This window comes from Betta splendens, chromosome 24, assembly GCF_900634795.4.
Source record: "Betta splendens chromosome 24, fBetSpl5.4, whole genome shotgun sequence".
Lineage (NCBI taxonomy): Eukaryota > Metazoa > Chordata > Actinopteri > Anabantiformes > Osphronemidae > Betta > Betta splendens.
In genome coordinates this window covers 7,230,341-7,251,965 of record NC_040901.2, presented here as the reverse complement: position 1 = coordinate 7,251,965, position 21,625 = coordinate 7,230,341, and the positions used below count along the sequence as shown (strand labels likewise).

Below are 21,625 nucleotides of genomic sequence, written 5' to 3'. Positions count from 1 at the left end.
TGCCCGGACATTGTGCACAGTGAGCCCCCCCCCCCCCCCCCCCCCCTCATGCCCCCTCACGACGACTCCCCTTTAAGAGACGTGGGATGCGACGTGTGTCATCCAACCCTGTCCGGGCACCTGCTGTGGGAGGAGCGTGTGGATGGACATATAGACGGGCCAAATAAATAAACAAACGACAGGGGGAAGGAGAAAAGGAAATTCCCTACTGTCGTTTCATCTTCTCGAGCATCTTGCGCTCTGCGGTGCTGGCGACGCCACCGGGGGGAGCGGTGCGTATTTTCTGCGGGTCCGAGAAGAAGAGCACGGGATCTGAATTATCATTTCGGAGCCTCTATTATAGAGACGGAGACGCTGTATCCAACAGGATTTTTTATAATCATTTTTAAGCTTAATGTCGCTGCTTTTAAAAGAGGAGACAGCCAAACCCGACGCGCGCTGCAAACAGGATATTTAAATGACCTACTAAGTGTTAATTTACATTTAAAAACACACTTACAGCCATCAAAGAAGCTGCTTTTGCGCAGGATTTTTCTATTGGCCTATTTTTCAAATAACCGCTGTGGGGTGAGAGAATAGCGTTCGCCGCCTGTCGCGTGTTACATAACCCAGTGGCTTTAGCTGTCCGCGGTGCTGAAGTGAACGCTCGGAGCCTGAACGGGACGAGCCGCCGGGAATTCACAACCTTGCGTAAGTCCCCCTCATGCCACCGCGCGCGCCGTCAACGTGACCGCACGATCCGACGGCGAAAGCGAGACTCATCTCGGGGTTCGAGCTCATATTGTGTGCCTTTTCCGCCCACGCAGAAGGTCACGGGCCTGTGAGCGAGGGAGGAGGACCGCGCAGGATCCACGCTCCGACACGCCGCCGGGCTTTTGGTCCCATTTTTATACATCATCCTAGACCCAGATAGGTTCCCGAGGTGGTCGGTGAGACGGAGAGAAAATGTCGGGGCAGACGCTCACGGATCGCATTGCCGCTGCGCAATACCAGCTAACGGGATCAGACATGGCCCGGGCTGTCTGCAAAGCCACTACTCATGAAGTGATGGCGCCCAAGAAAAAGCACCTGGAGTGTAAGTGTAGTCCTTTTCCCTCCTTCCTCATCATCAGTGGCTCTTGGAGGCAGAACGCAGATCTGTAGGCCTCATAGCCTGTGCATGCGCTTACAAAGCACGTTGCAGTCAATTGAGCTATAGTATAATTACTGTATGACAGTTATGTGTTAATTCCCCTTGCTTTAGTGGGTGTGGTGCAAAAATGAACTGATGTAGTCATGGTGATGACCCGTCCCCTGACCCCCTGTGCCATCTGTGGCCTCCCAGAGGCAGAGATAAGGGGAAAGTGTGAGAGGGAGGGCGCAGAGATGTATTTTAAGATGGAGTGACAAGGCATCCTCAGATCAGGCCTCTTCTTTCCTATTGCTTCCACGTTACACATACATTCTGATGATACGGTGCCATGTGGGTTTAGGACTGTAAAGTCACAGATAAATAAAATTACCAAACCTCACAGCTTTATTGACACATCCACTGATGACAGCAGGTGCCACCTTATGACCAGCCATGATTAATCACTGTCATCTACCACAAATACTGAGTCAGTCCAAAGCAGTGTCATGGCAGAAAACACACACGGGGGCTCCACGAGACTTCTGGTTTTCTGTGCGTGTGAGGTCGCTGGGCAGGTTTAGTCCTCTGTCTTGGCCAGAGGACTTTATATCTTGTGAGCCGTTCTCCTGCTGAATAATTTAATAATCAGCCAATGACTGCTCTGCATTATTTACACCGCCAAAGGTGATAATGCTAATGCCAGAGGACCATTTCTTCCTATTTGTCTTTGTGTGTTTGTTGCTTATCTGTCATGAAATCCTGACTGTATGAAATAATCTTTCTGGATATGATTCTTTGTCAACGCATCGGAGGTTCTGTCATATTCTTCTAGTTCAGATATTGTCCATCCATATCCATTTTTGGGGCAGTTCAACAAGCTCCCTGTATGTAGGCCACTGTGATTCTCATGCATGTGTGTGTGTTGGCTTGAGGAAATTGAGAATCCAGAAACCCCTGAAACCATTTATTGCCCTCACGTAGATCTTTATAGAAATAGATAAAACAAACTCACACATTAACAATGTTTTCCTTTAGAACTGGAAATGCAAACTAATTAGCTGAGTCAATATTTTGCTGTAGATTGTTTTATTCCTCTGTCATTGTGACACAGTCTCTGACCCTTGGGGTGCACGTGGGAATCTGTTGGAGGTGATGCAAGGTTACTATAGCAACAAATTGGGTTAGGATTGAATGACAATCGTAATGGATGTGTTGGTATGCTTGTTAATTTATTTTAGGGGCATGTTGAGTTTGTTTATGCAAGGGAACAATAGAAGTTCCTGTTGCTGTGTCTAGTCTACAAAATAAAAGCTGTAATGTCATATGCTGGGTAAAAGTTTGGCAGCAAGGATTTTCTGTATTTTTGCCTAAATATGACCTAAAACATGATCAAATTATCCTAAATCAGCATAAAGCAAACCTAATTTCCTAGTGTCAGGACTTTGACTTGGCTGTTCTAAAACTTCAACTGAGCAGCTTGTGTTGAGCTCCTCTTCCCAGACGGAGACCTTGACATTTTCCAGTACATTTTCTGCCTGTACGAGTCAGAATTTATAGCTCTGTTAATGACGGCAAGTCGCTCACATCAAGAGGCAGTAAATCAGGCCAAAAGGAATGCAGTCAATGCCAAACGTAACGCTTCTCAATCGAGCCAAGTAATGTTCTGTCTATAGTCTGAAGCCCACAGAGGTTACAGTACAAACGGTGCTAAATGTTCTCAATCCATGCGTCCACTGCCGGACTCCAGATGCTTTAAATTTTTTCCTTCAGCCATCTACAATTATTCTTGTAATGCCTTTAGAAAATATCAAGATTGAAAATCCTGTTAACTAAAACCCAGAATCACCTCTTATAAATAGATATTTACTATAGCTTTGCTGCCACAAATGTAAAGTGTGGTTGTTTGGCCAGTCAACTAGAGCTACTGTGGGTAATATGAGCAAATCTGTACATGAAACCTGTGTCGGCTGAGTGATCTTTGATGCGTTCTGTCTAATTTCATCTAGAATTTTCTGCTCACTGAAAACAGACGCTCGCACGTAGAGTCGTGCATGAACTTACACTCGCTCAGCATGAGGTCTCACAGTTCATTCTTAACTCTCCTGTGGGCTGTGGATTACTGTAAGAGTCTTTATTTATCCCAGCCAATCCTTATTAGACACATACTGTACACACATACTCGCATCAAACTGTTTGTTTGACATAATGACGCCACAGCGGAAAATACAGTCTGTGACCCTATTTCTGCATGTTAAACCCCTGTAAACACACATACAAGCACATCTGGGCACACAGTATTAGGAGAAAATATGTGTTGGTGATGAAGTTGTAGCTGAAGTGATGACAGCAGATGATAATGTTACATAATCGTGTGTGTGTGTGTGTGTGTGTGTGTGTGTGTGTGTGTGTGTGTGTGTGTGTGTGTGTGTGTGTGTGTAGCCTCTTGGTGATAAAAGGGCTGAATGAGATAAAGAAAATGACCTTTGAGAATAATGTTGGGTGGAAAAAATAAATTAAAATAAAAAATAGATCTATGAAAATATATCCCAGAGATGCTGCAGTAGATGCTCCACTAAGATACAACTCTATAGACAAAGCAACGTAAAATACACAGAGGCATTTTCCATCCTGGGCTGCAGATGCTGGAGATAATAGAGTTGTGTTAGACGACGACCCTGGTTGTGAAGAGTTGTGTGACAGGTGTGTGTGCTCTATGGGGGGATGGGTGGAGAAGCAGCCACCACAGAAAGACTAAAACCAGTGATTAGTAATAATCTGTCTCCAGCCCCCCAACCTTCCCATCTGTCCTCCCACGACCTTGAACGGCCTCACTTCCCCGACTCTCACACTGCACCTTGTTCTGAAACGTCAACGTTAGTCGTCCTCTGCCGTTCTCATAAGCGTCAGCTCCTTCCCTGCCTTCCTGCTCAACACCTTGATGTATTTTGGGCCTGGTCTGGTCCAAGGCCCATTCAATTTATAGTCCTTCCTCTGGTTCCATTATCAGAGGTGCCTGCCAATATTTGCTTTAGGGATACACTTACTGTAGGTCGGCCCTGGTGCTTAGCTCTCGATGACAGCGAAAGCTTAAATTTCAGGAAGCTGAAGCCAAATGTGCAGCACTGTTCACCTTTTACTCATGTGCTGGTCATTTTGCAAGTATAGACGTAAACAGCTCGTATCTAATGAGCTTAATGACGCCGACTGAACCGATAGCTTACGCATATGGTGGTTTGACGGACACTAATCAGCACTGTAATAACAGGCTAATTGCACAAACATGTCTTCTATGTAAATACTGCAGAAACATGCAGTGTCTGCATTTGCAGTCCTGGGCTTTACTTTTCTTTGACGTTTTCCCATCCAAGGTTCCAAATGCAGCATTGTAATATGTTATCCCGGGGCCTCTCTGCCAGGCTGAACTCAACCACCCCCCTGGGTGGCGAGATGACAAGGCGTTCTCCTCTCTCTCTGCCTCGTCAGCGTGTGTGTATCTATGCGCCACATCACTCGGTATGTGAATCAGGTCGTCCGCTCGGCTTAATAGACTCAGCGGTGTCTCCTGCAACCCCTGCAGTGAGCTGTCGGCCTCCCGTGTCAGTCGGGGTGTTTGTCTGAGGGTAAACTAACAGCGGTGCAACTCTGTGTCTCTGCAGACCTGGTGTCAGCCACCAACACCACCAACGTGAACATCCCTCAGATGGCCGACACGCTGTTCGAGCGCTCCACCAATGCCAGCTGGGTGGTCGTCTTCAAGGCCCTCGTCACCACGCATCACATGTGTGTCTACGGCAACGAGGTTAGCGAAGAAGATGCAGAGTCATCGCATGTAATGGAGGTTTACTGTAGGTCTTCAAAGTCTTCATGTCTTTTGTCTCATTCTCAGAGATTCATTCAGTACTTGGCTTCCAGGACCTCGCTGTTCAACCTCAGCAACTTTATCGACAAAACTGGCTCTCATGGTATGAATCCCAGGAATGCACTCACATTATACTGAAGAATTGGACTGTTTGTCCTGCAGCTCAAACAGAATGTTTGATTCTGTTCAGGCTACGACATGTCCACGTTCATTAGACGGTATGGACGATATTTGAACGAGAAGGCCTTTGCCTATCGCCAGATGGCGTTTGACTTCACCAGAGTCAAGAAGGGGTATGTAAACCACCAGAGACAGGCATTCATGGCTTATCTGCTTCACAGTTATGCTCGTTCATTGTGTGCTTTCGCTTGTGACAGTTGGTCTAATTTCTCTGTTGCGTCCGCTCAGGGCCGAGGGTGTGATGAGGACCATGACCACTGAGAAGCTGTTGAAAGGCATGCCCGTCCTGCAGACTCAGATCGACACTCTGCTGGAGTTTGACGTCAGTCAAGCCTCTTTCTTCCATTGTCCTGAAGGAGAACACACAGGTTTTCACTTGGTCATCTTGATCATCTCTTTGCTTTTTCCTGCAGGTTCATCCCAAAGAGCTGAACAATGGGATCATCAACGCTGCGTTCATGCTCCTCTTCAAGGATCTGGTCAAACTGTTTGCTTCATACAATGATGGCGTTATCAACCTATTAGGTGAGCGGATGATTTGACTGACGCTTCAACAGCAGCTCATGAAGGGAATCTAAATCTAAACATAGTCCGTCTTCTGTTCTGTAGAAAAATACTTCAAGATGAAGAAGAGTGACTGCAAGGACGCCTTAGAGATCTACAAGAGGTTTCTGACCAGGGTGACAAAGATCGGGGAGTTCATGAAGCTGGCTGAGGTGAGGAGCAGCTGCAGCAGCACACTCACGTCTTGACAAAGCAGTGCGACCGTGCTGTCATCAGACTCTTCTTCATTCAACAGACGGTTGGAGTTGACAAAAACGACATCCCTGACATCAATTACGTAAGTCAGAATGGACTGAAGGATGGTCCTCACTTGTTCTTAATGTGTTCACCCATCCCTCTTCACCCACACCCACACCCACACACAGACCTACTCAAGTCTCACCCACCCCCATCTCCCCACCCCAGTGTCTCCACCCGGGGGTTGTGGTGGATCTAGCAGACTCAGACGACGAGGACTGTCCCTTTAAGCCCCTCGAGGAGCCGGTAACCACAGAAACACGGGGTGTCCTGGCTGAGTGCCTGTTTGTAGGATGGAGTGTCAGCATGTTGATCCTAATACAGTCTGAAAAACACACAGGCATCACCCAAGGTTTACTCTACGTGCTGTAACCCTGGCTGACTCACATGCATGCGGGACTGGAGTGAGATTTTCCAAAGCTCTGTCTGAATAAGTGTGATTCGGGTGATCTATAGAAACAGTTACTTGCTGATTATACCAATTGTGGTTGTACTCTTCATCAGGCCCCCAGCAGCATCCTGGAGTCCCTGGAAACACACATGAACGGTCTGGAGGATACGAAGGGTGGAAAGAAGGGGTATGAAACTGTTTTTCCTTCTTCTCTGACTCCTTTTTACTGTGAGTGTGAACCTGAATGGAACAGGAATGATTGATGAGCCCTGTGCAGGTGTTGTACTGGGATCTTTTCTGTTAATCCTTCCTCTCTTCTCCCCTTTCTGTTCATTTGGAATCACCAGCGAAGGGTGAGCTCATTTGGAAGCTAACTCTTCGTAGCATGACGCATAAAGCAGACAGTCACATGCATATTCAATTAACGTGCCTTTTACAAGCACTAAAACTAAAGTGTCTCCTCATCTGTCGTTTGTAGGTCTCCAACAAAGGTGAGCAACCCATTTAATTTCCTTGTTTGTGTTAGCTTCTTTTAGCGTGATGCACCGCTGTAAGGGGTTTCCTTGCCTTTCTTCCAGGGATCCCCGACCAACAACGTGTCTCCGACATCGACTCCGGCCAAATCTTCCAACGCCGTTCCCGCGCTGCAGCCTCCTCCTGGGGAGAACGCCGCCGCCGCCGCCGCCGCTGCCGAGCCGGCCGAAGAGTAAGAACTAGCCTCATACCTGTCCGACCTATGGCGGCGTCTTGGGGGTCGGCTCATGTGTCACGAGCTGTTTCTGTCTTTAGCTCTTTGTTGGACCTGGACCCGCTGGCCTCCTCGGGTCCCTCCGTACCATCCGCCGGCACCACGTCTTGGGGCGGTAAGTCCCTGGGTCATGTCTGTAAGGCTGCGCCTCTCTGTCAGCTTCACATGATCAGCTCTCATCTTTGTCTCCTCCTGCTTCCACAGACCTTCTTGGATCGGGTGAGTGCTGCTTTTCTCCTCCTGTCTATCGGTGTGGTGTTTATTCATTCTCAGTAGGTTACCTTGATGTCACTGACTTTAGTTCTTGTTGATCTCGATCATGTTATCAAAGTGACCTAGTAACAACATCGATGTTTTAATCCATAGTGCACTTTTACCATATTGTTGCCTCCCTGTTTGTCTCCTTGGGCTGTTCTCTCTAGTCTGAGTAGTGTCTCTGTTTCTCTCTGCCTCCTCTCTTCCCTCCCTCCACATACTCCATTGTCTGTTTTTGGTTCTCAATGGGGGCTATTTTGGTTGGTTCCTTTTTATTTGTTGATTATTCCAACAACATGGATTTGAATTTGGACTTTCATCTTGGCGGTCAAATTCTCCTAATTGGGTTTGTGCCCTGAACGATTTTGTTCTGTTTTGTTTTACTTTTTTTTTTTTTATTGGGCTTTATTTCGGTGCCTTTGCTTTGGGGATTTCGAACAACCTCCCCTGTGGGAATTCACAGAAATGGCCGATTTCTTGCAAGCCGAACCCGCCCTCACAGCAGAACCCGCCCCTTCCCCTACAGCAGCCACACCCACGCCTGCAGCGGCAGAACCCGGGGCCTCCCTAGCCCCTCCCACTAGCACAGCGGCCACCGCCTCCCCTGGCGCCGCCAATATGGATCTGTTGGGAGGTCAGTGGGCTTCCAGAAAGTTCTGTACCTAAGACTCACTCTGGGAAGCTCAAACCTAAAACACAAGCATGTGTCCAACGTAGCAGTATGTAGAGAGCGCTTTACTGACTGTTCGGTAGTATTGTCTGTATGCTGCCAACAAGGTTGCATCATCAACAACAGTCATATGTTTGGCTGCATTTACGTCATGTCGGGAAGAATGAAAACAGGCCTAGAACAGCTGGTAGTGTAATAACTCATGCATGCAGTAGTTCAACGCAGCAGTCACTCACTGCGGTACAATAATTCTGCCACAGGGCGATATTGAATTGTTTGTAGTGCTGAGAAATTCCCAGAATGTAAGAAAATTTGAAGAAATTTAGTGGGAGATTAAGGAAGTTTTCATGATGAGATTTACATGTAAGCGACATGGCTTAAATGCAGCATTAAGCTGTGTCCAAAATCACTACTCCGTATAAAAACTACAGCACAAACCGACGTGTTAATGGGCTTCAGAGCCTAATGATGCATCATCACTAACAGGGATCTCTGTATGAAATGTGCATTGCATGGCAATATTATTTTACCTCATATTTTCCTACAGTCTGATTGTCCCTTACAGTAGACATATGAATGATGAATAGGCGACCGGTTCACTGTCTAAACTGTGGAGAGTGATTGCAGACACAGCGCTGCCGTTTCACTGAGGCTCACGTCCATCACTTTTAGCTTTCAGCTGCTTCAAAACTGTCCAGATGCATATTCACATACAGAGATAAGTAATTAGGAAATAGGGAAAATATATAGATAAATGTTACAATATATAAATAATAAAATAATTGAGCCTATTTAGAATACAAATTGCAGTGTTGTTTTCTATCTTCATGCCCACCGGCTCAAATTCAGCTCTTCATTCAATATCTTCAGACAATATACGCATGGGATTTATGAATTTATGTCCATTTATTATTTGTATTATTTATTACCTACTAAGAATTCACTCAAAGACCTGCAGCCATTGGCTGGTTCTCACACGCTGCATCTTTGGCCTGCATATGAACACTGCCACGCTCATGCTTCGTGCGTCTCGTTTGATGGGCACACGTGCTTTTCTGTGACCCCGGTGAAAAGCAGCTCCATCAAACCCCGTCACAGCAGCTGTAACGAACGCGCTGACTGCAGGCACAGGCCGCTCGCTGTGCAGTGGATGGCTCCTTGCTGTACTGCCTCCTGTCTGTCTTGCCATTTGTCCGCTCACCTGTCAGTCACCGGTTCTGTAAAGCTGTGTTCCTAAATATAAAACTTCAACTGAAATTCTCCACCTTAACCGTTATTTCCCTCTTTTCCTCATCTCTCTCTCGACTCCATATTTTCTCTTTTTCATCACTCTTCACTCTTTCATCTGTTTCTCGCTCTGGACTCATCCTCTCATCCTCTGCCGGCGTGTGCGCGACCTCAGACGCTTTTGCGACTCCGGCTCCCGCCGCTGAAGCCTCTGCAGCAGCGGCTGAGGGTGGCGCCGCCACGGCCGCGCAGGCCGCCACTGCTGGAGCTGGTGGGTGACTGAATGCCTGTCCGTGAGCGAGTGAGTGAGTGAGTGAGTGAGTGAGCGGGTGAGGGCGGTGTGTATATTCAGGACACTTTTCTGTATAACAAAGAGCAGAGCAACAGATGAGGCTTTGCTCGGAGAACGTGGGCGTATCGATTCGCTGCTCATCACTGCTGGTGTCTGGACAGCGCGATTATTGTTGCCATGGCGATTGTGGACAATACCCTGGCTCATCTCTGATAGCTGGTAATGGGTTTCGGGAAGCCTTGCGCGTTTGATGGCACTGTCGCTACTTTGTGGGTTGTTTGGTCTGGAGACGCCGTGTTTCCGCTGGAGTATGTGGGAGCTCATCACAACCTTCTATCATTCTCTTGTTTTCCCCTCAACTTCGATGTTTATGGTAATATTCCTGTCACCATCCTCCTCACGTGAAACATATGTCTAACGTGCGACCTCTCTCCATCGTCTCCCATTCTACTGCCTCCCCCAAGACCCCTTCGCTCCCTCCGACGGCAACGCCGGTGCGGCGCCTTCAGGTCTAGACCTGTTCGGCATGATGACAGTGGACAGCGATTCGCTGGATGCCTGCTTTAGCTCTGCCGCGGCCCGGCCCTGCCCCTCCCCCTCCCCCTCCCCGCTCTTCGCCTCCACATCCAGCACCATCACCACCACCGCGGCCGTCTCGGCTCCCATGTCCCCCAGCGCCAACGCTGCGACTGACCTTTTCAGCGGTAAATGTTAAAGACTCTGTCTTGTCGTATTAATTGCTTGCCGTCCTCTCACCCCCCGTCCCCACAGGTTCGCCCATGCTAACGTGCATATATTAAAGCTTCCCTTGCACTTTTTTTTTTCCTGAGTATTTTCCCACTCCTGTCTTTGGGTGTGCACGTGCTCCTAGGTCTCTTTGATTCCATGCCAGACACGAGCTTCACCAGCGCAGAGCCCAGTCCCAGCGCTGCCTTGTTTACAGCAGGTATCCTGTCGCACCCGCTCTGCCGTCTCGTGTGCTCCTGCTCTCATATCCTGTCTTGCTGTGTCTTTGCCTGCGGCTTTGATCAGTGGAATACAAAAAGGAAACGAGACTGCTCTACTCAGGGTCAGCTAAACGCTCCAGAGCCGTTTGAGGCATTTACCGCTTTCCCACTCCAGCATGTGCGACTTGCTCGACGATAACCGCTGATGAATGTACTTTAAATGACTCACAGTGTTCAGACTCTCAACATGGTCTCCACCTTGCCCTCCCCAGCAGACGTGTTCAGCTCCCCTGCCCCCATCCTCTCTTCATCCACACCCCCCCCCAACACTGACACGGGAGCCATCATGAACCTCTTTGGTGGTGGGTAATTCACATGACTGTCTGCCTGCATTCTGTCCAAGCTGGTCATTAAAATCAAGAGAGAGGAGTTGAATGTCGGAAAGCCATGAAATGGTAGAACGGATAATAATCCACTCATCTGGCAGGAGTTTTGTGGGAGCTTCTTTAAAAAAAAAGGACTAGAAGCACAGTGTGTCTTGAATTGAATATGTCATTATAATGTAAAAATGTGAACACTTCCTGTCTAACTCTACCACTCTGTTTGGCGTTAGCAATGTGAAGCTGCAGGCTGATTATTGCCCCTTCTTTGCCCTCATGCTGTGGTGGAAATGCCTCGCTCCGCTCCGCTCCGACCTGCTGCGCTGCCGGGTCGACCTTCCAGAGTCCACGGGAGGAGACGCCCCAGCGGCCGCCGCTCCTGCTGCCCCCGGCGCCGAGCTCATGTCAGGTAACCAGAACGTGAGCCCGGCTGCATGCAGACACATGTGTTACACGCCTGGATATGGGCATTTCAGTGGAACCGCTCATCGTAACTGGCCACCTGGGCACAGGAGGAGGGGGGGGTCAGGGTCCATCGTGAGGGATGTGTTAAACTGTTGGTGTAGCATTAAAGGATCACACTTTCGTCTGCTGTGCTGGAGGTGGAGAGGTAATATCTGTGCCCAGGGGTCTGTCAGCTCGTAATCGTACATGACTGTGGCTGTGGTCATTTCATGAACAACTGCATGATGACCTGTTACCACTGACTTAACACTGATAAAATGATTGCATGTTTTATTGATTTGTCTCACTCATACACACTCAATAAGCTGATGGACATTTCATATTATTTGCATAATAATCTTGAGTCTTGTTGATTTAGTGTCAACTGATGGATTGTGTCTAGTCATATTTCACTGTAACCGTTACCGTGGCAACGTAGGCCCTTCCCACCCGATCCGACTTGACGCCGTCTCAGTGTTATGTAACTGACGGCCTGCAGTGCTCCTGCTTTAAGGCCTAACCCTTTCTTTCCCCTGTCTCTCTAACATTCATGCATTCACCTCTAATGGCTTCATTGTCGCCGCCCCTTTTAAACCTCTGCATTTTCTCTCTCTCCGGCATCTGGGCTTTTTTTTGACTTTCTCTAACTATCGCTCTCCTCTTGGCTCTTTCACTCCATCTGGTTCTTGGGCTGGCTCATTGCTTGCTTCCTGCCATTTGACTGGGTGAGTTTCCTTGGTCTTTACCGCGCTAATTTCCCACAGTGCACTGCTGCATTGCATTGGCGTAAGACAAGCTGCGCTGCTCCCTCTACCACCAGGTGCTCGGTGGCTATGAAGTGCGTGTGCAGCACTATTTAGTGTTTCTACAGCAGTTAACTCGGCTTCATTTGATCTGCAGTGATTGGCTTAACTCTGAATCTATCCTGCAATCAGATACATGAATTAAAGTATAAATGTATCAACACATACTTCTTCACACTGCATATAATGATGTAAGGATAATACATGCTCACAAATTATGGTTTAAAGTCAACACTCTTGTATTTACTGTATTATAGTAAAATTTCCCAACCCAATCAATAATCAACCAACCTTACAGATGTCTTCAGATATTACATGAAATACTTCAATTTCAGCATCATTAAGATGCTATACTTACTGTATGATCATATTAAATCTTTAGTAGAACAATGCTCTTCCTTTCTGTGTTGCCATGGAGACATCTGTTGGTTGTCATGTAGTAAGGAACCGAGTCGTGGGTTAGTGTGAGAATAACTTATCTCCCTCCTTTGTGCCTCATCTTCCCTCCTCCCTCCCTCGCTCCTTCCTCCGTCCTGTAGTATTTGATGGACTAGGGGATGTAATGAAGCCCACTGCTACCGCTCAAGCAGGTGATGTCGATGCATCCATGGCTAACATGGCAAGTAGTAAGTAGTCCTTTAGACACATGAAGCAATATCACATTGATTCAAAGCAAAGAGTTCAACGACTGGGTGAAGTTTGCTTTCTTTCTGTGAGTGGGATAAGATCAGACTGAAACAGACTAAAAAAATGTCTCCTGACTTCATTTTTACATTTTACCAGTACATGGACACATATTCCTTTAACTCAGAAAGAAAGTAAATCAGTTCAACTTCAAATGTTGTCTTGTAACTCTTCATTGGCCGCATTAAATCACCTTTCATCCTCATGTGGCACTAAATGAATACAGTGACTTTGCAGTATCTCCCTCTCTCCCCTTCTTTTCAGATCTCACAATGGGAACTCCAGCAGCTCCTCAGGTAGCTGCCCCCAGTTGGGGCGCTCCCATGGTAAATGTTGTCTGTGTCTAGTAGCATGGAGTGGAGCCGCATGGCCGTGGCAGACGCAGAGCGTGCCTGTAGCTGCAGCCGCAGGCGTTGCCTCCTTCTGGCTCTCCAGGTCTCAGGGCGCAGCATAGAATCTAGGAAAGCGAGTGTGAGAGTGAGGCAAGGGAAGAAATCACATGTTCCAAGAAGAAGTAATGATTGTAACATTCCGACTCAGCATCAATCATCCTATAGAGGTGGCTGATAGATACAGTACGGTATGATACCAGTGTACACACACTTCAGCAGTTGTGTACAAACACGGTTTCTATTTGTGGAACATCTACTGGAGAGTGATGAAGTGGCAATCCGAGTGCCAAATTAAGAAGCTGTTGCTTGGAAACAGCTTCCGTTTGTTGTTGGAGCCGCGGCGCCTGAACTCACTTCTTCTTCTCCTTCTTTCTGAACACGAGAGCAGCTCTGAGCCTTTTCGTGGCGAAGGCGGCGTGCAAGCAGCTTCCCATCTCCTTTGGCACGAATGAACAAAGGAGATGCAGTTAGATGATGCGTTAGGGGTTCGTTGGTGCTGTGGTTCTTTTAGATCTTTTATGTGTGGATATCATTTTGCACTGTGTCTGTGTCTGTCTATGTGTAGTGTAACATCCCAAATCCTCCTCTCCCTTCCCTCCACGCCTTTAGACCTTGCCCATGGGTGTCCCTCCTTTCATGGGGGCTTACCCCAGCTTCGGCATGGTAAGACCACCAGTTTGGTCCAGTCCAGTAATGTCCCTTAACCATTCTAGACATTATCGGACGTTGATGGACAATGACCCCCCTTAAGTGGCCCCCACAGCGTTTACATATCAAACACTATATCTTATTGTCACTTTCATCCCGTGTGTTTCTGTGTAAGCCCGGGGCACCGGGTGTTGGAGCTCCCGTGATGCCGATGGCGAGGCCGGGCTTCACTGCCGCCGGGGCGGCCCCCGGAGCACCGGTAGCACATTCATTCGTATCTTTGTTATGTGTGAACGTACTCACTCGTGTCACATTACTGCAAATAGCTCCTCCTGCGGCGCAATGGGAACGGTTGTGGGGCCTAACGTGCGTGTGTCCACAGATGTCCCCTGGAGCGGGCCAGAGCCCCAGGAAGCCCCCGCCCCCCAGGAACGCTCTGGATGACCTCAACATTAAGGATTTCATGTAAATTGAGTTGTAAACACCCGAGGTGCGTGTTCCTGCCTTTTTGGAGCATCTCTAATTAGGCCTCGCCTGTCTCCGTCGGGAGCTCCTTGTTAAAATCAAGTCTCACTTTGCGTCTCTGTCGGCAGGTACTTCATCATGTCTGGAGCTCTGTGGATGTGGATGTCTGCACTCCCCCACTGCCTCCCCCCATTCATGCCCCGGCCCCTCCGCCAACCAGCCATCACATCTATGACCTTTGACCCCTGACCTCCCAGCGTAAAATAACCTGCCCTCCTTATCTAATGTCGTAGCACAACTGTGAATGTGAACCCTAGATACAGAAAACAAACTTCAGTTTATGTGTGTGTGGGCGTGTGTGTAATTCAGTGTTAACCTTTACTTAATATACTACAAAAAAATAAACAAAAAAACAAACAAATAAATGTGTATTTAGATTCATTCTGATATTTCTGCATATCAGCTGACTTGGAACGGTGGATAAATGTTGGTTCCTTTGCGCATCTCCCAGACAAGGACTGTGTTGTTAAATGTGGACTGTGTTCAGTGTGTGTAAAAATCACTGGCCAACCCCCCACTCCCACCCCCCACCCACACTCTTCTCTCACTGTCGTCCAAACTAATACTGAGCTATGTTTATGTCACTGGGGCCCTGGTTGTACCTATATCTGCTTGGCCATCCATCCTCCCTCTTGTCTACTTCAGATTTTGGAGAACAATTCTTGATCAAAATGTACTTTAAAAACAACTTGCACTGCGAATCAGGACGTATCATGGAACACACTCAATGGTGTTCACTTTAGTTTTTACTTTTATCTTTTTTTATGGATTGTATGAACATTTGAAACTTATGGACTGTGTTCAAACTGACATATGCATTTTAGACTATTTTCAATGAGAGATTATACATATTTTCTTTAAGCTTCACTTGGAAAAATGTACCATATATTTTTAGTTACGTCAAAGTATATGATTCAAACACAGCAAGTAGACTCATAACCTCCCTCCTCTTTGTACATACCTGTCAAGCTGTAACCAGACGCAGTATTGAATGGTTTACTGTTGTGCCCTCAGCTGGTGTGGAGTGGTAACTGCATCGTAGCATGCGACATACTGTACAGGGGTGCGTTCTGCAATCCCTTCAAATTCTCGTTTCTTTGTCCAAGTCTCCACATAGCATGATCAATGTCAGGTGGAAACCTAGAAGACAAAGAGGCATCGGTGTTTGTGGTTGGACAGTGGCCTCCAGTCTTGTTTGGCTAATTTGTGATGCAGCAGTGGTTTGTACATTTGTTCATGTACTGTCGCTGTAGCTCTTGGGACTAGTGATGGTTCAGCCTTGGGGACTCACTGTAAAGCACTCAAGTATACGTTGGATGTTCTGTGTACTGTTTATTTTATGAAAGTGACTGTATCTTAATCCGTTGTGGCATTAACAAAGTGTTGAACGAAAAATAAAGACGACTATGACGCAGAAAAGCCCAAATAATGTGGATAAATAATGTTGCTACGTATTCATGAAGGCTGTGGTGATTTTTGTTTGTTTGTTTGTTTGTTTTCTTTTTGGGTTATAATGGACGGCATCAACCCCCCTTCCTCACCCCTCCTGCATGTGAGTCTAAATGAGATGCAATAAAAGAAAAAATACACTGATCCAAACTACCCTCACTGCCTATCACTTATCTCTGGTCTGCTTTTCTGTTCAGTGTGAGTTATTTGTGGCGTAGCCGGTCCTAAAATAACAGTTAAACGCCAAAAACGGCATATCTATCGACTAGTTTATTATGTTTTGAAATGTGGACAAACAAGCTTCCACCAGTCAAACCAGCTGCTAAATAAAGCAAACATAGAAAATGTTCTGTCGCAAAGTAAATAACTGAGAGTATTTTACTATCCTGTAGTTTTGATAATTCCCATCATCATGTAACATTTTAAGCTTCAGACTTTATCTGATAAAATAAACAGGAATAGAAAGTCACGAAGAAAGTTGTAGCAAGTGCAACAAACTTACATACATAAAAAATAAAACATACAGTAAAAACATACAAACATCTGTTCTACTACACAAAAAGATGAATTTATCATCAATGCAAATCTCTGTATGCTAAATATATAAATCCCCTGATTCTTTGAATATAAATATGTACTTGCAATGTCAGGAGTTACCTTAATTTGGAAGGATTACTTTTATCTTTGGTTCGTTCTAGGAGGCAGCGGAATCTAACTTTCCGCTCTTGACCCAGAGCAGCCTCATGAACCAGCTGTGGACCGATTACAGAGTTGGACCAGTGAAAGGTTGAGGTTAGACAACGAACATTGACGTACTTGAAGCCTACAAGCTCACGCGTTCTGTACACACCAGTTTCTCAGAAGGTGAACACAGACGTTCCTCTCTGAGGCTCTGGTGCTGAGTCACTTCAGAGCTCTCTACACTGATCTGGATCTCCATGGAGCCAGTGGCAGATCTGTGCGTACTTGGCAGGCGTGATCCTCACTGCCACATTAAAGTCTGCCAGTTCGCCCCCCTCCATCTCCACCCACTGGTGACCCGAGAACACCCCGATCACCCTCCTCTGCCACTTCCCCTTCCTCTCCGCGTCTCCCACTTCCTGCCTCAGGCGAATGTAAACGCCGGCGCCCGTGGCCGCGGCCTGGGCGTCGCAGTGCTGGTACATGAGGTCGTCGGACTCCTTCGCCACTGAGCAGAAGCGATAAATCACCCTCTCGTCCCCGCCGCCGTCCGACAGGCTTTTGTCGGCGTCGAAGCCTGAGAAGTGGATCCGGGCCAGAGGCGCGGAGGAGGGGGCCACGCCGAGCTTCATGTGCCGCTGCCTGATCGGCCGCTTGAGCTCCAGGAGGGCGTAGTCGTAGTCGGGGGAAACCGGGTTGCTGGTGCGGCCATTGTGGAGCCATCCTTGAGGGATTCGGGCCTGTTGGACCTGTGCCCAGCGGAGGACAGGCCGCTGTCTGGGCTCGGCGCTGCGTCGGCCGCGGCTGAGACTTGTGTCAAACTCAGGGCTGACGTGAGCTTTCACTCTTTTCCCCCTGTGTCTCCTTCCTTTGCCTCCACCTCTCCTCCTCACTGAACCCCCGTCTAAGCTATTCTGCTCCAGACCTGCTTCTAACAGCTGCTCTGCTCCTTTCTGCTCCCCAGTCTCTCCCTCTCGTCGTCTCCCACTCCTCCTGCTGCCTCCTCTTCCTCTTCTCCTTCCTCTTCCTTTCTTTTTGGGTTTCAGAAATCCAACTTTAAGCCCCGTGAAACTCTCCAGGAAGTCGCGCCCGTCATGAATGCAGTGCGCTGCTGTCAGCACATGCCTCGAGGATACGAGGACCCCGGTGCAGTTTGTGGACAGACGCACGGCGGAGGAGAACGGGTACTTGGTGACATAGTGGGAGTCAGAGATCACGAAGCGTCCATCTGCACCGTAAACCTGCCGTTTCCAGCGGGTTTTCGCTGGAGGCAAACCTGTCGAGTTCTCACTAAACCCCTGTAAAGTGACATCCGTGTGCGTGCGTGTGCCGTTCTCGTACACGGTCTCATATCCCAGCATCCTCTCCTGCTCGGTTTGGTCCATGGGCAGCAGCCTGCTTTGGCACTCGATCCCACAGACTGACTGAGTTTCCTCATTCTCCACCTTCTCCCTGAATGAAGCTGTGCTGAGAAGCTGCGTGCGAGTGTCCAGTAGCAGTGGGGGGTTCTGCTTGGGCCACCTGTACACATTGCTGTTCACGGCCTGTCCAGAACTGTCACAACCTGTCAAGGCAGCGGCAAAAGCCACCAGACACAAGAGGTGTTTGAGGCCCATCCTGCAAAAAAGAACACTATGAAAACACAAGTGATAGAAGAAACGAACTTATTTCAGACTGATTCTATGACTGCCCAAACCCTAGACGTGAGTACAGTAAGTTCAGGGCTATTTGGAAAAGATGCAGCTTCCACTAAGAATCAATGAGAATAATTATATGAACCGACCAGTAGATGGCGAGCAAGCTCAACTTCAGCAGAGTAAACGATGTGGGGACGTTTTAATTGAAATTCAAACTGCTGCAAATACATTTATATTTTGCACGTACATAAAATGTAAATAATATGACGTCATCATCACATGCTACAGCCCGCATGAACTGTAATTCAGTGGCAGGATTATTATGATTAGGATACATTCAATTTAATTTGACATTTAACCCCATGACACAATTTACCTATACCTATATTTACCTATATAGAAATATTTACATCTTAAAAAATACGTCAGAGATAATAAAACATATGTAAAGGTTTACATCGAGAGGAAAGATGGAGAGTTAAGTTTGATTTGCCTGCATATATTCGAGCTGTTTTGTGTCAATCAACCGAGATGAAGAAACAGAAATCCTACCTGAAAACATTTACCAACATGCCAACAGCATCCAGCTCCTCTTCTCATTGATAAAAAACTCTCTCTTTCCACACAGCTTCCATCAGACTGGGCTCCATCGTTTCCTGGGCTAAAAAAAACACCCCGACGAAAATACACGGGGTGCGTTCAAGATCCTCGGAGAAACCTATGCTGCAGAAAAACTTGAGGAGCGGCGCAGGCGGACGAGAGGGGGTGGGTTTGTTGGGCTGCAGCCTCCCAGGAGGACAAATGTTTAATCATGTTATGACGTTACAGTGTAGGTTCATTAAGATATGGATATTTCTGCATGTTTGAAGCACTCAACTTGTGCTTCCTAAAAACTCTGCTGCAAACAAAAGTTGCAGTTCAGTCTTATCACAAAAATGTGTGGTACAGTACATTGAAATCACTGAAAAGTGGATGTGTTTTCTATGCAAAAAAGATAATACGGAAGTATGGTTTTCTTTGTGTCCATGCAAAACTGCAGCGAGAATTTGAATAGAAAGCAGCTTCTTTTAAAACCTATTCCACTTTCTGGAACGTAGGGACATTTTGTTCCCTACACCGGCGGCTCAGTGTAACACCTTGGTTTGGTTTGCTAGCAGCATGGAGCAGATCACGTCCACTGTGGGCCCTTCGAACATCTCCTCCTCTCCTGGAAATCCGTCCCCGGGCTCCTGGGACTCCAGTGGTCTGGCTCCAGCGGTGCTGCTCTCCTTCTGTTTCCTGCTGGGACTTCCTGGAAACATTTCTGTGATCCTATTAAAGTCCAAATGGCAGCACATGTCCAGCCTGAGCCAGACTTTGATGCTGAATCTGGCCATGGCCGACATTTTGTGCCTGCTCACGCTGCCTCTGTGGATTTACGCCCTTCTCTTCGGCTGGACCTTCAGCTTGGCGGCCTGTAAGACCCTCTCATATCTGGTGTATTGCAGCATTTATAGCAGCCTGCTGACTGTGACGACGCTGAGCGTGCAGCGTTACCTGCAGGTGGTCTACCTGCAGAGGAGCTTAAATCTGACAGGACAGAGGTGGCAGCTGGTCCTCTGGCTGGCTGCATTGATCCTGGCCAGTCCGGCGTTAGTTGTTGACGAGCTGATCACAGACCAGCAATGGCCCCGCTGCAGGCCACCATCTTCCGAGGCACAAATGCTACCTTTGCTGCTGACAGAGACCTGTATTGGCTCAGTTTCATTGTTCATCGTTGTGTTTTCTTACATCTGCATCCAGAGGAAGGTGAGCCAAGGAGCCCTTTTCAACAGGCCGCAGACGAGCAGACTGATCAGCAGCATCATCGTGACCTTTGTGGTCCTGTGGATGCCATATCTTATGGTGAATGTGCTTGGAGTTTTAGGTTTTACTCTCAGTAATAGCAACCTGCTGACATTTTGGATGAAAAGCTCAGACGTTTTTGGAGCTTTGATATTTTTGAACACCTGTGTGAATCCACTGCTATATGCATTTGCATCTTGCACTATGTGCCAAAAAAATGTGCAGGAATAGAGATGTTTCGTATACAAGAAGCCACTGGATTAAACTACAGACGATAACATTAACACAGTTGAGGTTCTGAGCCCTCTTAAACTGTATGAAAGCTTGAACTTCATGCATTTAGATTTGATCATTGTTAACTTAATTATCTTCTGCTTTTATCAACATTTGTTTTGGCTGATGAATATTCATTAAGGTTTCAGGCTTTTGTCACTTACAGTAACTTCGTCTCTGTCACACCTGCCAGTAAAACTCTAATCTAATGTTCCTCACTTGCTCTCCTTTTAGTCATTTCTGGTGAGACTGTAATTAACATCAGCTTCACGTGTTTGGAGAACCAGGAGATCCAGGGGGTCTTCCTGTGCATGTGGGGGCTTTTCCTGAGTTAGGTCCTCAAAGGTCACAGACACATCACCACGTCCTCTTCCCAGGCTGCACATCAACAACAACAGCCTGGGTCAGCACACAACAAACAAACCTTTGGTACTGGACCTCGTCTAGACACCAATCAAACCAACATGTTAGCAGCGCTGTGTGTGTGTGAGTGACTCAGTATTTCCTCCCAGCTGCTCCTTTGGGTCCAAGCAGGGTTTTCTGGCTGCTTATCAACACAGAAAGCATTGCTTTCCCAGGCAAGGATGACTTCTCCTCCACATTCAGGCTATGTACTCCTGCCAAGATGCTCACTTAAAATACCGTGTTCTGTAACACACACACTGCTGCTTATGAAGGGGGGTTCTCCACCGGCACAGGAAGAAAACCGTCTAAAATAGAATCACGTCGACTCAGACTCTACTGAAACTAAAATTCTTATTCGTAACATGATTTACCAATAAACTACTCTAGAAGTGCAAAAAAAGGGATGTAGCGTTTCGTCATGCAAAACTAAATTATAGTGAAATTAAAGTTATGATGCCTATAAATCATCATCAGCACTGTGTGCATGTTAAAATCCAGCATTTCAGCTCAATGCTGTGCCTACCTAATCAGAAAGTATTAACAGTTAACATGAAACTTTCCCAAATTCAGAAATGTTGGGAAACACCCAGATTTACTTTCTTGCCAACTAAGATGTGGAGGCAGGAAAAAAGACAGCTATCCTCCAAAAATACAGTAAACACCTGTAGACGTGACGCATATTTGGTTTGCTTGCTTAATGTGAAGCCTATTACTAGTAATGATACGGTGTTTAGGGCTGTTTTCTTGGTTCTGCTACGTATGCTAAGCTAATTGAATAGCCCCTTTCATCCTGCATCCTACCTATTCATTTTACTGTAGATGTGGGAAGCCAGCTGTGGGAAAGAGGCTGATTATGGGATGTGATGCAAAATCTAAAAACAAATGAATTCTACTGAGGCCCAGCGATAACAGAAAGTCCACTGCCGTCGGACGGTCGATGACTCATCTTTGCCTCCTCATTCCCATCTTCTCACGCATCTAGGATCTGGTGTTCCTCTC

General features: G+C 47.1%; 3 protein-coding genes across 14 annotated transcripts; 2 read left to right on the top strand and 1 right to left on the bottom strand.

Annotated features, from left to right (window-relative positions):
* The first annotated feature begins 86 nt into the window (after nucleotides 1-86).
* snap91b (synaptosome associated protein 91b) lies at nucleotides 87-15,959 on the top strand. Of its 12 annotated transcripts, none has more exons than XM_055506089.1 (23): nucleotides 87-690; nucleotides 807-1,075; nucleotides 4,768-4,910; nucleotides 4,998-5,073; nucleotides 5,161-5,263; nucleotides 5,379-5,472; nucleotides 5,564-5,675; nucleotides 5,760-5,866; nucleotides 5,950-5,991; nucleotides 6,456-6,529; nucleotides 6,821-6,833; nucleotides 6,921-7,048; nucleotides 7,132-7,205; nucleotides 7,295-7,309; nucleotides 7,809-7,979; nucleotides 9,418-9,513; nucleotides 11,205-11,270; nucleotides 12,648-12,734; nucleotides 13,057-13,088; nucleotides 13,794-13,847; nucleotides 14,008-14,091; nucleotides 14,215-14,322; nucleotides 14,426-15,959. In XM_055506089.1, exons 2-22 carry the CDS (start codon nucleotides 946-948, stop codon nucleotides 14,299-14,301), a joined length of 1,788 nt encoding a protein of 595 aa, XP_055362064.1. In that variant the 5' UTR covers nucleotides 87-690; nucleotides 807-945; the 3' UTR covers nucleotides 14,302-14,322; nucleotides 14,426-15,959. The 12 variants fall into 12 exon arrangements, with proteins under 12 accessions (XP_055362064.1, XP_055362061.1, XP_055362065.1 ...); XM_055506086.1 differs by having other exon boundaries at nucleotides 13,057-13,118; XM_055506090.1 differs by having other exon boundaries at nucleotides 88-690; nucleotides 12,663-12,734.
* A 102-nt stretch (nucleotides 15,960-16,061) lies between these two features.
* Nucleotides 16,062-19,295, bottom strand: LOC114850076 (serine protease 23-like). Its single transcript, XM_029142046.3, has 2 exons — nucleotides 18,677-19,295; nucleotides 16,062-18,104 (listed from the first exon to the last, which is right to left on the bottom strand). Exons 1-2 carry the CDS (start codon nucleotides 18,694-18,696, stop codon nucleotides 16,715-16,717), a joined length of 1,410 nt encoding a protein of 469 aa, XP_028997879.1. The 5' UTR covers nucleotides 18,697-19,295; the 3' UTR covers nucleotides 16,062-16,714.
* Nucleotides 19,267-21,034, top strand: LOC114850079 (leukotriene B4 receptor 1-like). Its single transcript, XM_029142051.2, has one exon. It carries the CDS (start codon nucleotides 19,283-19,285, stop codon nucleotides 20,177-20,179), a length of 897 nt encoding a protein of 298 aa, XP_028997884.1. The 5' UTR covers nucleotides 19,267-19,282; the 3' UTR covers nucleotides 20,180-21,034.
* Nucleotides 21,035-21,625: the final 591 nt, after the last annotated feature.